The following is a 24,710-nucleotide window of genomic DNA, read 5'->3' as shown; positions in this document are numbered from 1 at the left end:
ATTAAGTGAAATGGAACATTGGTGCTTGCATAAAAAGTTTGAAAATTGATGAGACTGCAGGACCATATAGTACTTGCATAAGTAGTATGAAAACTGAGAGTGCAGGACCATATGGTACTTGTATAAGTAGTATGAAAATTCATTTTGTAGTGGACCACATAGGTGGGTGGAAAATTGAGGGTCATGAACCATATGGTGTTTACTGGTACATAATTAGCATGAAACTGGGGGTGGTGGACCATAGAGTACTTGCATTAGTAGTATGAAAACTGAGTGCTGGACCATATGGTATTTGCATAAGTAGTATGAAAATTTTGTTTGGACCATAGGGTAGTATAAGTTGGAGACTTTACACAGGGGGAAATATGTAATCTCTAGAAGACTCTTGTTACAGTTTATAGAGGATATTTGCCTTGAAACAAGTGAATAAAAAGGTTATATTTCATTGGGTTAAAATAAAAAACAGGGTTCCCACACTACCGGGAAATCGGTAAAAAGTCAGAAGAAATTTTTTTCCCGACCATGTAAAGTCCTTGAATTTTGCAGATATTGATGAAAGTTGAGAAAAACCTGGGAATTTTCCTCCACAATTTTGACGCCTAAAACAATTAAGTAATTGAGTAGTAACTGAACTGATCGTGAGTTACATTTATCAAGTTCTATATAGAATATTATTAGGAGGTTGCAGTATGGATCATTTGGGTGCTTGCCATAAATATATTTGTTGAGACAATCCAAACACTCAGTGGATTAGTACAATATCCTTATCTTTTTTATATGGAAGGTATGAAAACCAGTCTAGCATCACAAGAAGTGAGCATGATGGCGTTAAAAGCGTAGCCGCTTAGCAGATGGGCCAGCAAACTTAAACATTCTTAAATCGATTTATACCTGCATAAAATCAATACAAAAATTATTTATTTTCTCAGAAATTGCGAGTATTAAAATGGTTATGTCTTTAATCTGCTGAAAGACAAAAAACTAATGCGTTGATGAAATTTGAACTTGTATTAGCGATTTCAATTGCTAGTCACATGAACACACAGAATCTCACAGCCATCATTTTCAAATATTGTAGAAAAAAATATTAAATGAAAGTCGTATACTGGTTGCAATAAAAATACTAAAACGAAGGAGCATAAAAATATCTATATTTATTCTGAGAGACCTACTTCTGGAATTTTGTTGTATCACGTGACTACCATGTTGATATGTGCTCTCTCACACAGGGAGCATATGAAGCAGGGAACCAGACTACTCTGCTTGATGAATCAGACTGGCCAAGTTTCTTGTAGTTTTTCTCGAAATAAATATGTTAAGAATTATATGTTCTTTCTGGTTTTTACGAAAGGTATGAGAATTTCATTTAATATAATTGAAATTTTGTACAACGACATTAAAAAGGTGTTTGTTGTTGATATCACATGACTATTGGACTTCCTATGTTATTGTATGAGAGTTGTTAAGTCGTGTGACTATTAACGCAAATGGCAAGTACCTGGTCAGGTTTCATCTATGCAGAGTTTCGTCTAGTCTGTCAGTGAAGTAAAGACATAACAAATATAATACTTGCCATTTTTGAGAAAATAAATATTTTTCTTATCGATTTCAGGCAGGTATAAGTCGTTATGACATAGCTTAAATTTGCTAGGCCCACTGGTAAGCTATCTTATGGTGGCGGCAGAGTCCAAATTTTTTATTTGTAATTGCCCTGAACACACACTCCATCCTAAATGTGCAACTGTGAAAAATGGGGTTGGAATATTTGGAGGCAACGCAGATTGAAAAATGTTGAATGCCTGAGCTGAACTTTGGTGCGAAACTATTACACAGTGACATGTAGCTTGAAGCACTGGTTTCAGATCTTAAATAGAACACAGGAAAATAGGATATTGTCGTCTTTTATTATATATATTAAGAAATGATAAGAGCCCATGTATCAGTACAGGTTTTGGGACTAGTTTATTGACCTACAAGATAACAAGATGATTTTACAGAAACTTTGGCCCTTGTTTATAGAACAATATATAGTTTTGAAGGTCTTTTGTCAAAATTTAAATCAACCCTTTTATTAATGTCTTTAAAATTTAAATCAACTCTTTTGTTAATGTCTTTAAATAATAGAATTTTGAACCAAATCGTCTTAAGGAGTTTAGGTTGGTTGAAAAATCTTGTTTGAGATTTTATTGGCACACAAAAATTCAGGGTTAAACTTTTTTCGTTACATGATAAGATTCTAATACTTTGCATTTATTGGGGTTTTTTTTCATACTGTGATAGGAAATGTTTATTTTGTATAATGTGCACATATATTGCTCTAGAATTCTTATAACATGCACATATATTGCTCTAGAATTCTTTAGAATTAAAGGTTTGAAAGGAAACAAAATAATGTATGCTCATTATGTTGTTTCCACGTAGCAATATAATGCGGGTCAGCTAAGTAAAGTTAGGATTTGTATTCTGTACATTGAAATGGTTTTAAATGCCAGTTTATAGGAAAATAGTAAGATTTGTTTCGTGTGACTCATTTTATGGTTTTTGTACATGTTCATCTTTTCTGACATATATGTTTTGGAGAGTCTTGAAAGAGAAACATCTTCAGATTTGGAAAATGCATGTTTTATAATCCAAAATGTTCTTTAATTCCATTCAGCAGTGGTCATATGTTAACTTTGGAAATATTAATTTCATCCTGGAAAAGACCTGGAAATTTATATTTAAATAAGTGTGGGAACCATGAAAAATAATTCATCAGCAAGATGGAATGTATCTGCTATTCAATTATAGCAAGCAAATTTTCTTGTTAATTTTTGCTCAGATATATTGATCAGCAAGTTGTACTATATATTTGATTGAAATTTGCAGATTTTTACTGGGTCCTGTACAATATCAGCAGTTTACTGTTTACCTGGGTCCTGTACAATATCAGCAGTTTACTGTTTACCTGGGTCCTGTACAATATCAGCAGCAGTTTACTGTTTATGTTCACCTGGGTCCTGTATAATATCAGCAGTTTACTGTTTATGTTCACCTGGGTCCTGTACAATATCAGCAGTTTACTGTTTATATTCACCTGAGTCCTGTACAATATCAGCAGTTTACTGTTTACCTGGGTCCTGTACAATATCAGCAGCAGTTTACTGTTTATGTTCACCTGGGTCCTGTACAATATCAGCAGCAGTTTACTGTTTATATTCATGTGGGTCCTGTACAACATCAGCAGTTTACTGTTTATGTTCACGTGGGTCCTGTACAATATGAGCAGCAGTTTACTGTTTATGTTCACCTGGGTCTTGTACAATATCAGCAGCAGTTTACTGTTTATGTTCACCTGGGTCTTGTACAATATCAGCAGTTTACTGTTTATGTTCATGTGGGTCCTGTACAATATCAGCAGTTAACTGTTTATGTTCACCTGGGTCCTATACAATATCAGCAGCAGTTTACTGTTTATGTTCACCTGGGTCCTGTACAGTATCAGCAGTTTACTGTTTATGTTCACCTGGGTCCTGTACAATATCAGCAGTTTACTGTTTATGTTCACCTGGGTCCTGTACAATATCAGCAGTTTACTGTTTACCTGGGTCCTGTACAATATCAGCAGCAGTTTACTGTTTATGTTCACCTGGGTCCTGCACAATATCAGCAGCAGTTTACTGTTTATGTTCACCTGGGTCTTGTACAATATCAGCAGTTTACTGTTTATGTTCATGTGGGTCCTGTACAATATCAGCAGTTAACTGTTTATGTTCACCTGGGTCCTGTACAATATCAGCAGCAGTTTACTGTTTATGTTCAACTGGGTCCTGTACAATATCAGCAGCAGTTTACTGTTTATGTTCACCTGGGTCTTGTACAATATCAGCAGCAGTTTACTGTTTATGTTCACCTGGGTCCTGTACAATATCAGCAGTTTACTGTTTATGTTCACCTGGGTCCTGTACAATATCAGCAGTTTACTGTTTACCTGGGTGCTGTACAATATCAGCAGCAGTTTACTGTTTATGTTCACCTGGGTCCTGTACAATATCAGCAGTTTACTGTTTATCTGGGTCCTGTACAATATCAGCAGTTAAATGTTTATGTTCAGCTGGGTCCTGTACAATATCAGCAGTTAACTGTTTATGTTCACCTGGGTCCTGTACAATATCAGCAGCAGTTTACTGTTTATGTTCACCTGGGTCCTGTACAATATCAGCAGCAGTTTACTGTTTATGTTCACCTGGTTCCTGTACAATATCAGCAGTTTACTGTTTATGTTCAGCTCTCTTTTGTGATTATTCATGCAAAATATTTAAACAGCAACATAATTCTCCTTCCTGATTCAATAGTGAAATAGCACATTAAGAAAAGAAATAATAATAATTCACGCCTTACTGGATTCGAACATGTCATCTTTAACAGGAGGTGGCCATGCTTACCTCATGACTACTTAAGTGTCTAAGACAAAACTTCGTATCTCATGGTTATAATGTTACCTGTGTGCCAATTGATGGCCAGTGAAAAATCATAACCTTTTTTTATTCCAGTGAAATATCAAGATTATATCTCTCAGAAACTCCAGTACTTTACATCCTAACATAAAAATGATTATTATAAATCAAAGTTGAAATGTATTGAAGGATACATTTGTGAATGGATTTGGTGGAATCTCTCATAACTGCAATACAGAAGAACCTGTCTTGAAAGACCACCCATTCTACCAAAAAATTATGGTCTCTCATAAAAGGTCTTAACTCTATATAATCATTAAATCTCTCAAGACAGTTGGTCTCACATAACAGTGGTCTTTCAAGACAGGTTTTACTGCAATAATTTCTGTTTTCAGATACAGTGAAGAATGTTGGAGCTGGCCAGTTGGCTCTGTTGGTCCCCAAGGGTATCCAGGCTTACCCCAATAGCTCAGAAAGAATTAGGGGCACCATTGACATCTGGTGGATTGTGCATATCCTTTTCATTACTATTATTCCTCTTTCCCACATGGGGCGGGGTGGGTGGGTATTCTGATGCCATACATTTTCATCCATCTGTCTGGCAGTTTATAAACACATTTCCAAAATCACTTGCTCTATGGAAACTAACCAAACTTGGTACATAGATTGCTTTGTGTGGTGACCATCTGCAAGAGGAGTATGATTTTTGGGCCTCTTACTTGGAGCCGCATGGAGGGGGTATAAAAAATTTTTTTAATAAATGGAATGTCAGTTTTATCTTCATCAGAGATTTACTTTGTAATTTGGGGGTTATTCTTAGACATTTCCTTGCAATTCACAATTCATGTCCAGACTATGCTTCAAAAAGTTAAACTTTTTTGTGAAATATTTCATGCACTGTTATGTGTGTATTATAAACCCAACTGCAAACAGAATTGTTTATTAATTAAACTGTGTCCAAATATGCTTTGGAGCTGGCATTGTGTCAGAGTTTTTTGTCAGATGTTTTTGTCAAAGTTCTGTGCCAAAGTTCTATGTAAAAATTTGTGTCAGTGTTCTTTGTCAAAGTTTTGTGTCCATGTTCTGTGCCATATTTTTGTGTCAGAGTTTTGTCAGTGTTCTTTATGAGAGTTTTGTGTCACTGTTCTGTGTCAGAGTTTTGCAAGTCAGATAAATTTGTTATACATCATAGTACAGTGTGTAGGGGAGACTACTGCATTCCACACAAGAAATTTACATTCAAGAATTTACCTAGCTTCAATAAGTACACACCGATATCGTGATTTATTTTGACCTTGACCTTGTAACATGATGGAGGGTTGCTGATGTTACTTCCCTTCCTGCTAAAGCAGCACAGGACATGGCGGCACTGTAAGCTGAGGATATTTACTGTGGCCCGTATCCTTGACACTTGTCTTACACTAATGTAGTAAACCTGAAATAATAAAATGTCAGTCAGTGGGATTGATTTTCCCACTTGAATGTGTTTGACTGCAATATGGTAGAGACAATGGACAGACTAACAGACACGTGCAGACAGACAGACACATAGATACCAACTTTTATCAATATACAGTCATTAATACAACCATATAGACCACAGTGTATCCCCTGGGGGTGCAGAATTGAGTAAGAAATCCTCTTGGTGTCAGAACTTGGGGTCAGATTGATTTTAAAAAATTTGGTGTCAAAACTGGAATCTCTGATGCACAACTGAGAGTGAAGGGAAACACTGTTACCCATATTCAGATATACAGATAATAGAAATAACAAAATCACGCAGATTAAACCTGCAAGGGAAATCAAAGAAGATATTATCAAGAAGCATGTCTTTTAAAAGTTTGCATTTCGCTGAAGAAATCAAGTAAACATTCATAATCTGTTGCATTTCAGTGCCACCCCCCTTCCAGAATTACATGCCAGTCACATTTTTGGGAGATGGCATGTACCCTTAAGTGTCTGTTCTGTGTGTCCTTCTTTTCATATCTTTACAGTAACTATACATTTTGGATACATCAACATAAAATCAGTAACAAAATGTATTAATTCAAAGCTTGATTTTTCAGTTTCTTCAATTCATGCCACTTGAACCCTTTTTCTAATTCTGCACAGACTCCAAAAGTGGAATGAATTAAGATCAAAATGTGTTAGAAAGATTATTTCAGCAAAAGCTTTTTTCAGATAGCTGCTAAACTTGTATCCCTTGTGAATTTTTACTGAACATACTCAGAGACGGCCCTTTTTTTTGTTTAGTAACTTTTATTGCGTTGTGATGGGAGGGGGCATTGGCTGTGTTAAGTAATTAGTACCTAGTAACTTGCGTTGTGATGGGAGGGGGCATTGGCTGTGTTAAGTAATTAGGACCTAGTAACTTGCGTTGTGATGGGAGGGGGCATTGGCTGTGTTAAGTAATTAGTACCTAGTAACTTGCGTTGTGATGGGAGGGGGCATTGGCTGTGTTAAGTAATTAGTACCTAGTTTGCCCTCTGCATCATAAGAATGTAGTAAAGCTGATTATTCCATAACCTGTGTCCCTCAGAACTGGAGGACAACACAATCCAAATGAAGAAGGACCTGCAGAGGTTTATGTACCAGCTGAGGATAGAGGCTGATGTGGAGGTTGTGGAGATGGTATGAATCTAGCAAACATTTCTTTCTAGTATTTTATTACATTTTATATAAAAGAATAGTCATATAGCTTCTACATCCAATCCTTTATTGAAATAAAGTATTCATGTATGTATGTATGTGCATATGTATGTATGTATTATGTATGTTTGTGTGTTGTGTATATGTATGTATGTGTGTGTGGATATGGATGTATGTCTGTATGCTTGTGTATGCATGCATGTGGAGTAATGGTACATTGTGGAATGCCATGCAATGGCTAGGTGCAAAAATTGTAAAAGCAAACACCTTACAAAAACCTCCAGGAGGACTTTTCCTTCCAAACAAAAATAAATATGTACTAAGGGACAGAATATAAAATATAAAGATGTTAGAAAAGCTCCATCGAAAAAGGTATACAGGCCAAAAAAGGTGCAATCCTTAAAGTACAAGGTCATAGTTTCTCTGTACGAACTTCTAGCCATTCTCCATTTAAAAATCATCACAGGACAGACGCCATGAAGAAAAGGTTAGCTCTATTAGTTGCCTCTTAAAGGTCATGTCAGGAATAGTGCAGGTACAGGAAATCTTGCTTAATTTGTGTGCGTACTGTTTGTTTACTTTCTGTCCAAGAAAAGCACACTCAGATTGATACATGTGGTAAAGATTTAGTGGGCATGGGACATGATTGTTTGTAGTCAGTGGAGTCCTTTGCAATGCACCCAGAACTGATAACACTAGTTTCTTATTTTCTTGCACATACATACACACCTACACATTGTAAATGTTCTTGAAATAAGGGTTTTCAATTGCTGTGATCTCATTTATTTTCTTGGTATCAGTTTTAGTTGTTTGGGGAAAAATTACATTATTGTTGATACTTAAATTTGTGACTGGGGGAAGGAGTCCTATTGTTTCTTTGAAAGACTGATTGATTGTTACATGCTTTAATTTGTGGTTAGCAGGCATGAAATCCACAAAAATGTATTCCCCACAAAAATAAAAAATTCACTTTATTTTGATTATGACTCCATTGTTTGCTCACAGTTGGTTGAGTATATGTCACAAATTAAAATGAGAACTTAGAAAAATGGCACTACAGTAATACCTCGTGCATTCATGTTTCTGGATTCGTGAATTCAAGGATTCGCGAAATTTTCATTGGTACCCTCTGCGTACATGTTTTCTTTATTTTATTGAAATGTACCTTCGTTATATGACTTCTGTGACATATGAAGTTTACCTAGTTTACCTTCCTGACAATGACAAAGAAAACGTCAGTCATTAAGTTTACAGTCCCATTCATTACTTGGTTTTACCTTACTGTGAGTGCAAAAGAAAATGGCAGCCAATGAATTAGTATAGGGGTAATATTAGTATACATGTACCGTACTGTAAATGCGCTAGTGTGGCAAATACCCATTAGGCGATACTGTACTCTATTTTTACGTCAACCATTTATTTCTCTTTTTAAGGGTAATGTATTAAGCTAACTTTTAAATGAAATTAAAGTGCTTTGGGAGCATGATTTGGGTCATATTTAGGGTTTAAACCCTAGAAATAAGCATTTATTAGCATTTTTAGTGACTTGTACCAAACATTCACGATTCCTTCTGATCCACGACTGGTTCTGGAACCTAACCTCGCGAATGTTCGAGGTATTACTGTAAACCCACAACAACAAAATCAGAACCTAATCCTCCAAGTGGGGATAACGCCATGTGTTCTGTTATTTTTGTAATGTTTCATTATTTCTTGAAACAATTCACGGGTATTTTTTAGAGAATCAGCTAAGGATATTGCCTATTGGGGGGTGATTAGGATTTTTAATGTAGCTTTAAAAAAAATTCAGTCATAATGCTATGATGTCTGCATTGTGGCAGTTTATAGTGATGTCTAGCACTGGGGCATCATGCTGCAGACATGTAGCAGTCAAATTATCCTGACACCAGGCCAACCAGTCCTAACACTAACCTCTTAATGCTGAGCACCTAGCGAGGCAACTGTTAGTACCATTTTTGTAAGTCTTTGGTATGATTCGGCCAAGGTTCAAACCCACATCCTCCCTCTTCCAAGGCGGATGCTCTAACCATTAAGCCCCTGGATTGGTGATTTTAGGAGGGGTGAGTTGACAGAGTATTTAGCCGGATGTTAAACAGGTCCTGGATTTGAGTCTTAGCAGAGCCCTGCATTTTTTTTCTCACTTGTGATACTTTGTGCCAAATATGAAACCACACATTGGCCTGCAGGTCATAATTATTTTATGAATTTCAGTAATGAAGATAAAGGATATCTCTAAAAATGCACAGAGCAAAGTAAAAGTGTCATTGGAAACGGCTAGTGATATCAATTTGCCTGGCTCAGGTGCATTAGTCCTTTGATCGTTTTAAGTATATCATGGGTTGGATTAGTCCTTTATTATGTATATTTACTGCATTGTTTGTTTGGGGATTTTTTATTATTATTTTGATTTTACTATATGCTATTGATAATGTAACATTGTAATTTGAACTTGATCTTGTCCAAAATCAAGTTCAATTTTTATTTTAACTGAATTGTTGATTTTTTTAAAAATTCTGTAAACAACTAATACATAGCTGAAATATTCTCTGTGTATGGGTTTAATATTAGGATAATTATTAATTGAAGTAAGCATTTATTAGGGTCTGGGTCTTGGTTATTGGAATGCCCCTATAAATATACATGGCCTGATGTATTCCACATTCTGTATTATAATTTTACTAACAGACCTTTAAATTGTAACTAAGATTTTACCTTGTAAACATCTGGAACCTTCCAGATTGAAATTTTCAATTAGGTATTAGGTTCATTTATTACAAAATGCTAATTGACTTGAGGTCAAGAAGAGGACTGTATAATCTTGTTACTGGAAAAATTATTTATTTGTGCTTTAAGATCTTAGGAGAATCAGTTGTTTTATTGTTGTCTCCAGTAATTCATTTTGGGCTGGAATTTATTTATTCAAATTATTTATCCACTGGAAATATAAAAAGTGCATCAGAAGTTATATTCTATGAAGCAGAACTTGAATTTATTGTGAAATCTCAAAAGGGATATATTCTTGGATTGTATTATTGTGATCCAACAAAAGACTGTTGGCACATCACCACTAAACAGGCCACCACAGACTTCACGCATTGGATTATTTAATTTGGATTTCCACTAAAGTTTATTCAGATCTTTAATCATTAAGACTTGTTCTTTTTTTTTTAGCATTTTCACTTATTATTCTAGGGAAATAATTATTTGTTGAATTTTACAAGGCTTGTTGCTTCTCCACTCTTTTTTTATTATTTATTTTAAGACCATAGAGTCATAGTTTTAGGATGTCATGGACTGGATTAGTCATTCAATAGAGTTAGGGATATCATGATCTGGATTAATCCTTCGATAGTTTTAGGATGTCATGGGTTGGATTAGTTAGGGATATCATGATATGGATTAGTCCTTCAATAGAGTTGGGGATATCATGATCTGGATTAGTCCTTAAATAGAGTTAGGGGTATCATGATCTGGATTAGTCCTTCAATAGAGTTAGGGATATCATGATATGGATTAGTCCTTCAATAGAGTTAGGGATATCATGATATGGATTAGTCCTTCAATAGAGTTAGGGATATCATGATATGGATTAGTCCTTCAATAGAGTTAGGGATATCATGGTCTGGATTAGTCCTTCAGTAGAGTTAGGGATATCATGATCTGGATTAGTCCTTCAATAGAGTTAGGGATATCATGGTCTGGATTAATCCTTTGATAGTTTTAGGATGTCATGGGTTGGATTAGTTAGGGATATCATGATCTGGATTAGTCCTTCAATAGAGTTAGGGATATCATGATCTGGATTAGTCCTTTGACAGTTTTAGGATGTAATGGGTTTCACTCTGGGCATCAGTTCCACTGATCATGTACCAGAATTTAGTCAGAAAATGTTTAACTGGTCATATTAAGTTGAACATTAATTTCAGATTCCTGCATTAAACATAATGTCTAGACTTGACTTCTATTTATGAAATGCACATGTTGTATTGCTGAACACATTTTTATGCAGCGGGTACTTGAAGCTTGTCAGCAAGATTATCCACAAACCTGTAAAGTGCATAAATTAAATTTGGCATATGTACATGACCTGATGAGATTTTGAGGCCAATACAGGAGTTTTTTTCAATTATTTACACTTTTGTCTGCATGTTTTCAAATCTTCCCACCATTTAGTGCTTGCAGGACATTGACTTACATCTGTGCAATTTGTGTAGATTGGTTCTGATCAGATATTTTGATTATGTTTCCTTCACTTAAGATTTTGTTCTCTTGTTAAAAGGCAGAGGGAGATATATCGGCCTACACATATGAAAGAACCCTCATAATGGAACAAAGGACAGAAATGTTGAAGAAGCTCAAGACTAAGAAAGAGGAACCTCAGTCTATTGTGGATCACTCTCACTTATCAGCTCCAGATGCTGTGTCAATCCAACTTGCTCCAGTTACTGAGGTAAACGAAAGCTCAACAGATGAACCGGACGTGACGGACAACCAGTACACATTTACGCCAGGGCAGACCAAAACCATGCAGGAAATGACTGCCATAGTCAATAAACATGTGCTGGAACTAAAGCCGTAAGTATCTGATGCTTAACAAATGCTACCATTAGCATTGATGACTTAGTTAAAGGAAAATTTCACCATTAGTATCGATGACTTAGTTGAAGGTAAATTTCACCATTAGCATTGATGACTTAGTTAAAGGAAAATTTCACCATTAGCATTGATGACTTAGTTAAAGGAAAATTTCACCATTAGTATCGATGACTTAGTTAAAGGAAAATTTCACCATTAGTATCGATGACTTAGTTGAAGGTAAATTTCACCATTAGCATTGATGACTTAGTTAAAGGAAAATTTCACCATTAGTATCGATGACTTAGTTGAAGGAAAATTTCACCATTAGCATTGATGACTTAGTTAAAGGAAAATTTCACCATTAGCATTGATGAATTAAAGGTAAATTTCACCATTAGCATTGATGATTTAGTTAAAGAAAAATTTCACCATTAGTATTGATGACTTAGTTAAAGGAAAATTTCACCATTAGCATTGATGACTTAGTTGAAGGTAAATTTCACCATTAGCATTGATGAATTAAAGGTAAATTTCACCATTAGCATTGATGACTTAGTTAAAGGAAAATTTCACCATTAGTATCGATGACTTAGTTAAAGGAAAATTTCACCATTAGCATTGATGACTTAGTTAAAGGTAAATTTCACCATTAGCATTGATGAATTAAAGGTAAATTTCACCATTAGCATTGATGATTTAGTTAAAGGAAAATTTCACCATTAGCATTGATGACTTATTTAAAGGAAAATTTCACCATTAGCATTGATGACTTAGTTAAAGGAAAAGTTCACCATTAGCATAGATGATTTAGTTAAAGGAAAATTTTGCCATTAGTATCGATGACTTAGTTAAAGGAAAATTTCACCATTAGCATTGATGACTTAGTTAAAGGAAAATTTCACCATTAGCATTGAAGACTTAGTTAAAGGAAAATTTCACAGTTAGCAATGTCAGCATAGTTCAGTAAAAATGTAACCATTAATAATGTAGACAGTTATTGGAAAATTAAACCACTAGCAGTGTTGACATATTTAAGGAAAATTTAACCATAAACAATGTAGACCTAGTTGTGGAAAATGTAACCATTTACAATGTAGACATAGTTATTGGAAAATTTAACCATTAGCAGTGTTGACATATTTAAGGGAAAATGTAACCATTAACAATGTGAACATAGTTATGGAAAATAATGTAGACATAGTTATGCGAAAATTTAACCATTAACAATATAGAAATAGTTATGGGAAACTTTAACCATTAGTAGTATAGACATAGTTATGAGAACATTTGACCATTAGTAGTATAGACATAGTTATGAGAACATTTGACCATTAGTAGTATAGACATAGTTATGAGAACATTTGACCATTAGTAGTATTGGCATATTTGTGAGAAAATTTGACCATTCTAATCATATTGAATTATGCCAAAACTAATTCATTGCTATTTGCTTCTAATGAGCACTCTTTGCTTACAAAATACAATAATCCCATACCATTAAATACTTAAAGTTTCACACACTTTCTTTTATAAGGTGGGTATGGTCATGGATCTAATATTACATTATATAATAGTATTTATCTATATATTGTACCCTGTTATATGGTGACCTCATTATAACAATCCCTTTTATAAGGTGGGTATGGTCATGGATCTAATCTTACATTATGTTATAGTATTCAGCTATATATTGTACCCTGTTATATGGTGACCTCATTATAATACAATCCCTTTTATAATGTGGATAGGGTCATGGATCTAATATTACATTATAAAATTATAATAATTCATATAATGTACCCCAGAGTAAAGTGGCCTCACCTGTAACAAAGTCATAGATCCAGTATTACATTATGCAATTCTCAGTATAATATATCCCATTATAAAGTGACCTTATTACAAAACATTTGCTTTTATAAGGCAGGTATGGTCATGGATGCAATATTACATTATGCAATTGCACTATTACAGTAATACTGTGTATATTGTACCCCATTATAAAGTGATCAAATGATAAAAACATAGCAAAGCTGGCACATCTTCAAAAAAGAGCATTTGGGCTAATATCAATCCAGAAAGAAAGCAAGGTAAGTTTAGCTGGTAGGTCAAAAATATTACCTATTAAAGACCGAATCTGTTTGAGAAAAGCCAAATTAATGTACAGGATTTCTCAGAATAGTGCTCCTGAATATTTACAATCACTATTGCAGTATAGGCTACCTGGTAATACTCCCCACCTGTGATCCATGTCTACCAAACAGTATAAAATTCCCAAACCAAATAAGGAGTTATTTAAAAAAAGTTTCCAGTACTCTGGAACTCTGCTCTGGAATAGTATTCCAGCTGAGATTAGAAATGCTAACTCTATTTCCTTCTTCCAAACCCAATATATCCAGTGGCTTCAGAGATGCAGCTTAAATAAATAAATTCCTTTGTATGAGGGCCTCAAGGTAGATTAGTTTTTAGCTAATTGTGTTACCCTCTTTAAATAAGGTCATTATTATTATTATTATTATTACCTCATTATAACACATTCTCTTTTATAAGATGGGTAACCTCATGGATCCCGTCACGTATAATAGTAATACTCTATAGTGTACCTCATCATAATGTACTTCATTATAAGTCCCTTTTAGAAGGTGAGTGTAGTCATGGATCCAGTATTACATTATAGTAGTACTATATATTATTTACGCCAGAGTGAAGTAACCTCACCAATAACACAGTTCCTTTTTAAGCTGGTATGGTCACAGATCCAGTATTATGTTATGCAATGCTGTTATTTTATATTGACATCATTATACTTGCGTAATAAAACATTTCAGAAACTTAATGGCCATTCTTGGGATTTAAACTTAACGAAGTGTATACAGATATAAATATTGTAAATATTAAAATATGAATTATATATATCTTTGAAAACTCAAAGGATTATGGTATGTATATTTTATCATTTCCATTTACTTTTTTATTACTGTTTTGATTTTGACAGAAGCATCCTTTTAACAGAGACATTTTAAAAATCATTTACAATAAGCAATATGGCATGAAGGTGAAGAAGGGCATATATCTCTCTTTAGTGTCGCAGCATATTTGATTTTGATACCAAGCTGTTAACAGACCTGCCAACCCTACTGAAAAAATCGGGAGAATCCTTATTTTTGGACCTATCTCCTGATTCCCCAATTTTTAAGAAAAAAATCCAGATTTTTCAACTTATACAAAATCTTTTTCCTGTTTCTGTATCTGGTTTTTCTGTGTCTGGTATGTTTCTTAGTACTTTGCCATTGATTTCCGGTTTTCATCTGCCAGTACAAAAAGATTGTCTCACAGTGTGGTTCTCTTTATTCGACCCTCAAATCTCAGCATCGTAATGGATACGTTTCTCAGCAAGAAGCGAAAAAAAGAAGAAAAGGAAATAACTGATGACTTTTCACCAGGCAAGAAAAAGAAATGGGATCAAAATATAGGAGTGATTGGGAGAAGCAGTTTGCTTTCATTCGTCCATTGACTTGTGGGGCCTATCATGCATTCTGCTAATGTTGCTCACAGCATCTCTCAGTATGATGTGGTGGTCTAGATGACATTAATAAACACAGTGCAACAGCCAAGCACAAACAGTGCGAAAAAAGATATTAGCAGCTTGAGGCCACTGCAATTTTCTATGGTAAAAGAGAAAGATGACTTGTCACTGACCAGAGCAGAGATTGTTTTTACAAGAGTAAGTATTTGAAGTAAATAAAGTTAATTATGACCAGCTTATATATCAAGCAACGTTGAATTTTTCCAGATATATAGTGTTCTTGAAACCTTCAATACGGGTGTAAGTTTTTGGTGTACAGCAAAAAAAAATTTTTTCATTGTTTGATTTTGTCATAATTAGCATTAATGTAGATTATTAAACTGTTATAAATTGTTTATTTGGAGTGAATTAAGCTAATGTTTTTTTTAATTTAACTGGAACGCTGCAAGCAGTGATGCCTTCTCAAATAATTACCTCCTCAAATAATTCAAAACTCTATACAATACTTACCAAAAATCATTTAATTTTAAATCATATTGTTGTCAGTATGCTTATAATGATAACATGTAAATTGTTTCTTAAAACAGCTTTATTTCCATGACCTGTTGAAATTAACACTTGCAATCTAAATATTACTCAGTTTTGGCATAGTACTAGTTCTGAATCTGAAAATCGAGTTTCAGGTTTATTTCATGATTGCATGGTGTTTTTAATAGCTGTTTTTAGTGGCTTGTGAATCATAACATTCCATTAGCAGCCGCTAATGGATTTGGGGATGTTTTGAGGAGCATGGTTCCAGACAGTACAATTGCTCAAAAGTATAGATGTGCAAGAACAAAGTTGACACACGTTGCTTTGACATTGGCTGCAGACACCGCAGAGACACTTGCAAGAGTAATGCGTGATTTTCCTTTCAGGCATGACAAGTATCAAAATATTTAAATACTTCTTTTTCTTATAGGGACATGGTTGCAAAATGACAGAAACAATTGTTTCTTCCCTGAAAATTTTGAAGTAGTTTATCTCACAATATAATGCTGTTAAATTTTAAAATACTGTGATGTACTTTATTTAAATACTTTTATACTGACGCTATTAAATGTATATTATATTAACTATGCTGTTGATTACAACATGAAACATTTACATTTGTGTAATTACTGGTCTTTTTTGTTTCAGCCTGGCAACTGATGTAAGCGATGACAACACAGAGAAGTTGTTCCCGATGGTCATAATATATTTTGATGAAAGCGCAGAAGTGAGAACAAGTGTCTTTTCAGTACCTAAGCTGAATGAGGCATCCACTGGGAGCAATGTTGCTGGGCTGATAATGGAACAGTTGAAGAAATACTTTATTCAAGTTGATAGTATGCTTTCTTTTGTCTCTGATAACATAGCATAGTGGTTGGCTGTTACAGTGTTGTCACTGGTTGGCTGTTACAATGGTGTCACTGGTTGGCTGCTACAATGGTGTCACTTCCAAACTTAGGGAAGCACATCCTCGTTTACTTACAGTGAGTTGTGCATGCCACCTCATCAACGTTGCAGCTAAAAAAAATCCTTCCAGCAGCTTCCTGTGTGGATTGATGATCTTCTCCTGGATATTTATTACCTGGAACCAAGTGATAAAAGAGTGAAGATTTCAAGAACTTTCAACTTCTGCATCATGATTAAGTCAGGAAATCCTGAAGTATTGCCCAGCTAGATGGCTTTCACTTGGAAAGTGCATTAATCGTCTTCTAGAGCTGTGGGTGCCACTTAGTGAGTTTATAGAGAAAATGTATTTAGAAGAAAAGGCAAAAGCACAGAAGGCTTCAGCAGCTGCATGTAAGAAGGCAGAGCCAGATGCTGGTGCTGAGATTGTTGACAGCTGGTTTAGGCAGAAGGAAGCAAAGTCATCACCTGCTCTCAGTAATGCCAGGCTGAAAAGAATAAGAGATAACCTAAACTCAAGACGTACCCTTGCAGTTTTTAAGCTGGATTCAGAACAGTTTTGACAGACCCAACAAAGCTCTACAGCATGACAAGCCCCTAATTCACAAGACCACAGGCATTCTACTATCCGTGTACAGAGAATTCCTTTCTATTGTTATTAAACCAAAGTACATTGTTGACAAGACAGACATCACAGGAATTGATGCAAAAGATGACAGAATGTACCTTTGTTCTCAGGACTTGTACTTGGGTGAGGCAACTAACAAACTTCTAGAGAAGATGAATATTTAAGCACAGTTACAGACAAGAATGCACTGTAGGGCATTTCTGATCAAATCACTGTCATACTCGAAGGAAATATTTCTACAAAAGGATGATTTACTCATTCATGCAAACATTGCAGATGTTTCTAAACAATCTGTAGTATCATTTAAGGACATGGCCTCTTTCTCCAGCTGAATGGAAGGAATCAACACTTATGATCTGTACAGAGAGTTTCAACTTTACCAAAGCGACCATTTAGACGCAGAATTGAATGTGGAAAGAACCCATCATCAGTGGGTTGCTTTCAGGAAAATAAAGGATGGATCTGGCCAACTGTTGTTTCCAACCTTTGGGAGAGTAATGCTATCAATACTTTCAATACTGCACAGCAACAGCAATGCTGAGAGAGCATTCTCAATGGTCAGAATAAAAAGAACTAGCCAAAGAGCTAGCCTGTCGGCATCAACCCTAGAATCTATTTTTGTTAGCAAATTTGGCACCCAAGGACAAATGATAAACTTTTTCAGAAATGCAAATCTGCAACATACAGTGGACTGAAATAACAAACATAGACATCTTTATCGTGATATATACACCTTACTGTTGTACATTTTGGTTTTTTACCCTGCCTCCTGATTTTTATGGTGATTTTCCTGATTTTGATTTTTTCAGTGTTGGTGGGTCTGTGTTAACATAAAGAAGTGATGATGGGATTATCAGTTTTCAAAATTAGAAACCAGCCATTTATGGGGTCAGGGTGGCTGGCATTTTCTTGGAAGAAATGTCTGGCCCAAAGATAGCTCAAGAATAAAAATGATCTTGCTTTGATCTGTAGAAAGAAAAAAAAAATTATATCACTCTTATTACCTGTGGAAATTATCTTGAAATAAAACTAAAATAAATATCTTGGTTGGAATGAAAATCCTAGGCTAAACTCCCCCTTCAAAGATTAAATGGATGGTCCCTTGTCCATTTCAATAAGTACATATGTAAGCATTTAAAGAACATATTGTACTAGTATATGATATTTGGCACAATTACATCCAATGCTAATGAATTTAATAATATAATGTTGAAATTTTGCAGTCCTCCTCAATTTCATGGGATTTTTTTTCTTTTCTTGGATGATTGCTTTCCAAAAATGATAATTGTTTTACACATTACTTTTTATTCTTTAAAAAATATCATTTTTTTTTTCGTGTATAAAACAATTGTCTGAAACATGGTGACTGGCTTACACAGGAGCACAAAAATTCTTCTATAAACTGTGTCCATGCATAACCATGTGTTAACCCCAGCATATATCTTACATGAGACTTGACGCTCCCAACATGTACATTAGGAGACCAGAACCATGGCCATCTCCCAGATATGACATGTAACTCCCTCATTTTCGTACCATTTTTTAAAAACAATTTATTATTGGTTAACAAGAATTCCAAATTTAAGAGTAAAATGTTTTTTTTTCAATACTACTTACCCAATCCAAAAAATACAACCACGCCCTCTCAAGGCCCCCCCTGCACTTTCAGTCAGTTAGGGATGATTGCCCAGTTCAGTGCCAATCACTCTATCCAGCAACAGACCACTCTTGTACCACATCAATTTGGGAACTCCTTAGCACTCTTTTTGCTAAAAGAGTCATATGACATGATTAACGAGGACTGGATTTAGCAAGGTAATGGAAGGACTCTTATGTTGGGCAAGTATTATTGAAGAAATGCTAATTTCCATTTCAAATTTTAATTTGTCAAACCCTAATCAGCCATTTCGCTAGCCAGAAGAACTCACTATTTGGAGTTCTCTAAACTCTCCCATAACATTTTGGAGTTATTTTGGATCATAAACTAACTTTTACTTCTACATATGAGAGATCTCAGTAATAAATGCCCAGGAGTGCAGAATTTAATATATGTCATGGATTGAGGAGCAAACCAGAAGTCTTACTCCATCTCTACAGGACTTTAGTAAGAGTAAATCTTGCCCACACATGCTTCATCCAGTTCACAGTCAGGGAATTGTGGGAGCATTTAAAGACTCTCCTTAATTGTTGAGGCAAATGCTGCATTATGTGAATGAAATTTGCTCATAATTATACCATAATCTGTCCTCTAATTGATCTAATCTAATATGATTCCATCTTTAATCCCAAATACCAAACTGTATACTCTTAGAAACGAAAGTTTATTCCTCCTTTTGGCATCACCTAAAAGCAGCAAATATCAGTGTTGCAAGTATTGCAGAGTTCTTTCAAAGTAATATATGAACTTTGTGAATTCAAAAAGCCTCGTTTTTCAAATTAATTCAGTCAGAATTTCTTATCATGGCTATATGGCCTGTGTACAGATAGTTCAGAAGAGATTCAAGGTTGGAGCTGACATTACAAAATCATCTATCTTGAGCCAGTTACCTGATAAAACCTCAATTTTTACCACTGAAATTACCGTCGTACTCAGTTCTATGAACTAAATTGAAACTCCGCAAAAACAAAGTTTGTTATTTTTTAAGATTTACTGGTCATAAACCAGAAGAGTTTGTGGAATGGTCTTTGGTCCATTATCTGTCATCCATCCAGATGTTAGAACAAGTTTGTTATCACTACTGATCCTAAACTGAAACTTTACACACACATGAATTAGTTGGTCCTAGATCAAAATAGTACTAGTACTACTATCACATGCACCATAGGCCACACAGCAGCTCTCTTGAAAATCTTGTTATCACATCTCCTCCTGAAGGGAGTTTTGTATCAACATGATTTCACTTAAAGACTTCTTATGATATCTACTTGGTCCTAAATGAAAATGGTGCTGATCCAGGGTCTAATGTGGCCAGCATGAAACTGTTGTCACCACTATTCAAGAATGAATGGTCATATCATGATGGAATTTTTTATTAAAAGACTTCATATAATGTTTTCTTTAGCTTAATTTAAAATGGTGTTGATCTGATATCCAATATGTGGCAATCTTGAAAATTTTGTTTTAGCTACCTGTAGTCCTCTTATGAGGTCAGGTTATTTTGACATGGTATTTTCATTGGAAGAATTCTTATGGTGTTTTCTTAATCATAAAGGAAAATGACTAATCATCAATGTGGCTAGCATGATGACTATTTTGAAAATATTGGTATCTCTACTCCCAAATGGATCGCTTTATCATCATGGGGTTTTCACCAGTAGATGTCTTATGATATGTAGTTATTCCTAAATGAAAATGGTGCCAGTTGTACATCCAGTGTGGCTGCCATGATGTCTGTTGTAAAAATCTTGTTGCTGCAAAACCCACCCCACCCCGAATGAATCAACATTATAATATGGGATTTTGACCAAAATATTTATAATGATATCTACTTGTCCTAAATGAAAATTGTGCCAATTGGACATCAAGCATGTCCACCACATCAACTAATTTGAAACTCTTGTCATAGAAGGATATCGGAGATGGTTTCAACACTCAGAATTTAAAACGAAGAAACGATCATATCTTGAATTCCTGGAAGTTCTTCTTGGCCAGTAAAGTATCAGTCTCTTCAAGGGACTTTTGTTTGGGTTCAGTCTCTACAAGGGACTCTTGTTTGGATTCAGTCTCTACAAGGGACTCTTGTTTGGATTTCCTCTTGCAAAGCCTGAAATGTGACAACCCATTAACATGTGCAGCCTTACAAGAATATGATACAGTCTGCAAAAAGTATTTCTGTCTATTGGCTGCATCATCACAATGGTGTAAAGGGTAATGAAAACATGGATAAAGCAGCCAAAGCTACGCTGTAGTCACTCCATTTCTGAACAGAAGATTCCATATACTGATTTCAAATAGCATGTTCATGATATTTAGTAAAATGCATGGAATGAAAATTCTGCAAACAAGCGTCAGAATATTAAACTCACCAATTAAGTGTGCTGCCATTGTATCGAAATAATCACAGAAATGTGGTGTGTACCAATCATTTATACCTCCCGAAGTGTGAACCTTGACCAGAATGCATGCCTTGCAAGTGTCGTAATTTTAAAGCCAGTGCAATAGAACATCTTTTGGGGTGTTTTTTTTTTTTTGCCTAACATTTATCATTTAGAACATAAATTTTTTGGGGGGGTGTAGGTGGGAAACATTATCTTCCTATATGATTTTTTGTAATTTTTAAACTTGCATTTTTAAATTTGACTTTTTATCTGCACCATTTAGCCAGTTTTTTGCTGGCATGCTGTTTATAGTTTTTGCTTCTTCCCATTCCTCTCTCTAGTTGTCTAATTTCTTTATGTCCACTGCAGTCTCATTAGCACAGCTTGTTCTACAGTTTGTGATGGATTGCCAATGAAAGCTGGTAAATATTATCATCATCACTAGAAGATGTGTATATAAACAAATCACTTTCCCCCCAAGATTTATGTTAGAGTTATTGCCCTTTTCATCTTTTACCTAATTGCATTATATGACACAATTTCCATAACACATCTAGTCCCAGAATTTTCAGTGAATTGCCATGAAACTTAGTAAATATTAGTTTTCACCAAAAGATGCATGCATCAATAAATCACTTTGCTCCTGTAATTTTTGTTAGAGTTAGTGTCCTATTTTCATTTTTTAGCTTTAATGCATTGTGTGACACAATTTTGTCATACATTTTTTTATATATTGCCATGTTTCTTTGTAAATTGTATGATTATGACCTAAAAATCTTCATGTCAACAAATTATTGTGTACACAGAACTTTTGTTATAATGATATAATATAGCTTAATGCATTGTATGACACTATATCTTTGGCACAACTGGTTCCACAGCTTTGATGGATTACCATGAGAGTTGGTAACTATTATGGCAATCACCCAAGGATGGAAATATTGGAAAATCACTTAGCTCCCACAACTGTCGTTTGAGTTCCTGTCAAGTTTGTCCATGCAACTGAAAGCAGTATAGGACAAAATCATTTTGACTATTGTGTCATATCCATTATCTATCATGGGATTGGAGTGGGATGTGGAAGAGGCAGGGAGTATATTTATGTGAGCAGACTGCTCACCATTCCTCTAGTTTGTCTCTTTGCCTACATATTTTCAGACCTGTACTATTATTTCAGGTTGATTGTGCAGTTCCTGTTTTCTACTGGTCATTTATTGGCTGCATGCCAGTCTAGTCAGATGTATAGATGGCAGCTTAACATGCAAACCAGCAATAATGGGAAAAAAAAGATTATGCTGTGAATTAAAGTGCATCGGCTGAATATTTTTTAGAAAGTTTGCTGCCATTTTCTAGTGACCTCATTATGATTTTGAAGGTTGCACAGAGAGCAAACGGTCAACAATTTCAATTGTCAGTTAAGAGTTTTCTGTTGCAAATGCAACCATTTTGTTCATGATTTGTAGCACTGCTGGGTGTGCAAACAGTATATACTCAGATTTACACTCACTTAAAGTGCTAGCAGAGCAGAGTCTACAATGTTTATTCTGTTTTTTTATGCTACTTTATATAACAATACATGATGGCAGATCTAGGTTTATGCAGTTAGTCTGTGGGTCCATTTTTGCTTGTGCAAAAGACATTATTTTTGTGCTCTATTTCAGTGACAAAAAGAATGTGCGAAGGATGCACACAGCAGTGCGATTGAATGAGGTCATCATACAGAAATCACATGAAGCTCAGCTTGTCATCCTGAACTTGCCAGCCCCACCAAAAACTGAGACTGGAGAACTGAACTGTATCCTTTACATGAAGAAACCACAGCATATATTAAATGAAAATTGGAAAGCTTCTGTTACCACATGCATACTTAAAAGTACCTTGTAGCTATGATCATATTTCAAATAACATGAAACTGTGTTCAAGCATTTTGTGTTGTACCAGAAGTAAATCAACTCTCATAGTCACATTTGATATAAAAATTTGAGTAATAATTTCACAAAGTCAGGTATATAAATATTTAGTTATTTAATTATCCCGTACAGGTACAGAGGTTTGTAAACTATAAATTGGGGGCTCAGAGAGATCGAGTAGTCTAAAGTGCTCACTGTTATAGATCACTGCCATCTCACCTAAGTCTGTGTGGGTTTAAGTCACGGGTTCAGCCATTGTGGGTATGTGAGTAAGCTTGCCAGTAGCTTCTTGTGTGTTGGTGGTTCTTTCCGGGGTTTTCCCGAGTTCTCCCTTCTCCATTTATACTGGCCACCATGTATAGCCTATCTTGTGCTGAACAAATGGCGTTTAACCCTACAACAACAACAACAAACCTTAAATTGCATTCTGTTTGCAATGAGACATGATAATCTGTATAGTTAGGTATGTTTTTCATTTGACTGAGATAAAACATTATAGATTTTTTAAACACAATACAACCCCACTGTAACACAAAGGTTGGGGTCCATAGAACCTGACCGTGTTATGTACCAAACCATGTTATAACCAACCAAGTCAGTTAGCTGAAGAAAATGATGCATGTACCAAATAAATGGCATTGGGTGTAATAAAAGCAGGTGCAAAAATATTTGCTTTTGATTAAAATAAGACAAAACTAGTTTTAAATACAATTGAATATTGACTTCTTAGGTTTATGTCATACAAGCCATAATGCATTAAGTATTGCATGTGTATATTAAAAATCTATAAAAGTATAGAGGATATGGTTTTTCATTGGGAAATGAAAATGTGAACAAATTAAGTATAACAAACATCAAGTATTTTTTCTAAATATTGGAAATTTAATTTGCATTTTATGCTGCCATTGATAGTGATTGTAAGCATAAACTTTTCCTGCAAAAAGTAAACTTTCATGGCACAATAAACATGTTCCATTATCTTTGGAGAAAGCAGCAATTCATTGCTTTTAAGTTTGGTGCTGACTTCCTTTAATGAAAGGTGTTTTGTCTTTATTGAAGATTGTGGTCGAATTGCTTTAAAGAAGGTGCATTGTTATTGAAGTCACCGCTAAAGGTTACTTTAGAGGACCCAACAAATACTCAAAATAATTGTAGAACATTGAGAATGAAATTTCAGCAAAACTATGTTCCGACATTAATAGGTTGGTCGATTGTAGCTAGTCCAGTAGCATGACTATATGAGTGTATAACAGCATCGAGTACTCAAGCCAGATGTCAGCATAAGCAGATTGTGATATAACAATGCACTTTTAAGATGGTTTCTCAATATGAACAGAGGATTTGTGTATGTAACAATAGATAGGTTCCAGTGCATTTTATTTGCAAGTTTGCATCTTCCATTCATGGTGCCTTTGAATTTCTCCATTCCAAATCCAAAATTGTATATACATGTTTGAACAGCCAGTAATATTGTCACAAAGAAAAATCCTCAG

General features: G+C 34.9%; 1 protein-coding gene across 3 annotated transcripts in view; it reads left to right on the top strand.

Annotated features, from left to right (window-relative positions):
- The window catches only part of LOC149780550 (solute carrier family 12 member 4-like), a 241,300-nt gene that overhangs the window by 196,411 nt on the left and 20,179 nt on the right, over positions 1-24,710 (top strand). For all 3 annotated transcript variants that reach the window (XM_089937582.1, XM_089937580.1, XM_089937583.1), the window contains 5 exons: positions 4,832-4,950; positions 5,747-5,834; positions 6,976-7,067; positions 11,386-11,681; positions 22,969-23,102. In XM_089937582.1, the coding sequence (XP_089793708.1) occupies positions 4,832-4,950; positions 5,747-5,834; positions 6,976-7,067; positions 11,386-11,681; positions 22,969-23,102 (729 nt within the window). The remainder of the gene's footprint in view (positions 1-4,831; positions 4,951-5,746; positions 5,835-6,975; positions 7,068-11,385; positions 11,682-22,968; positions 23,103-24,710) is intronic.

The sequence above is a fragment of the Sinohyriopsis cumingii genome, chromosome 16 (assembly GCF_028554795.1).
Source record: "Sinohyriopsis cumingii isolate HCF-2022 chromosome 16, ASM2855479v2, whole genome shotgun sequence".
Taxonomy (NCBI): domain Eukaryota; kingdom Metazoa; phylum Mollusca; class Bivalvia; order Unionida; family Unionidae; genus Sinohyriopsis; species Sinohyriopsis cumingii.
Note: the sequence above shows the minus strand (reverse complement) of the source record. Positions and strands in the feature narration are given on the sequence as shown.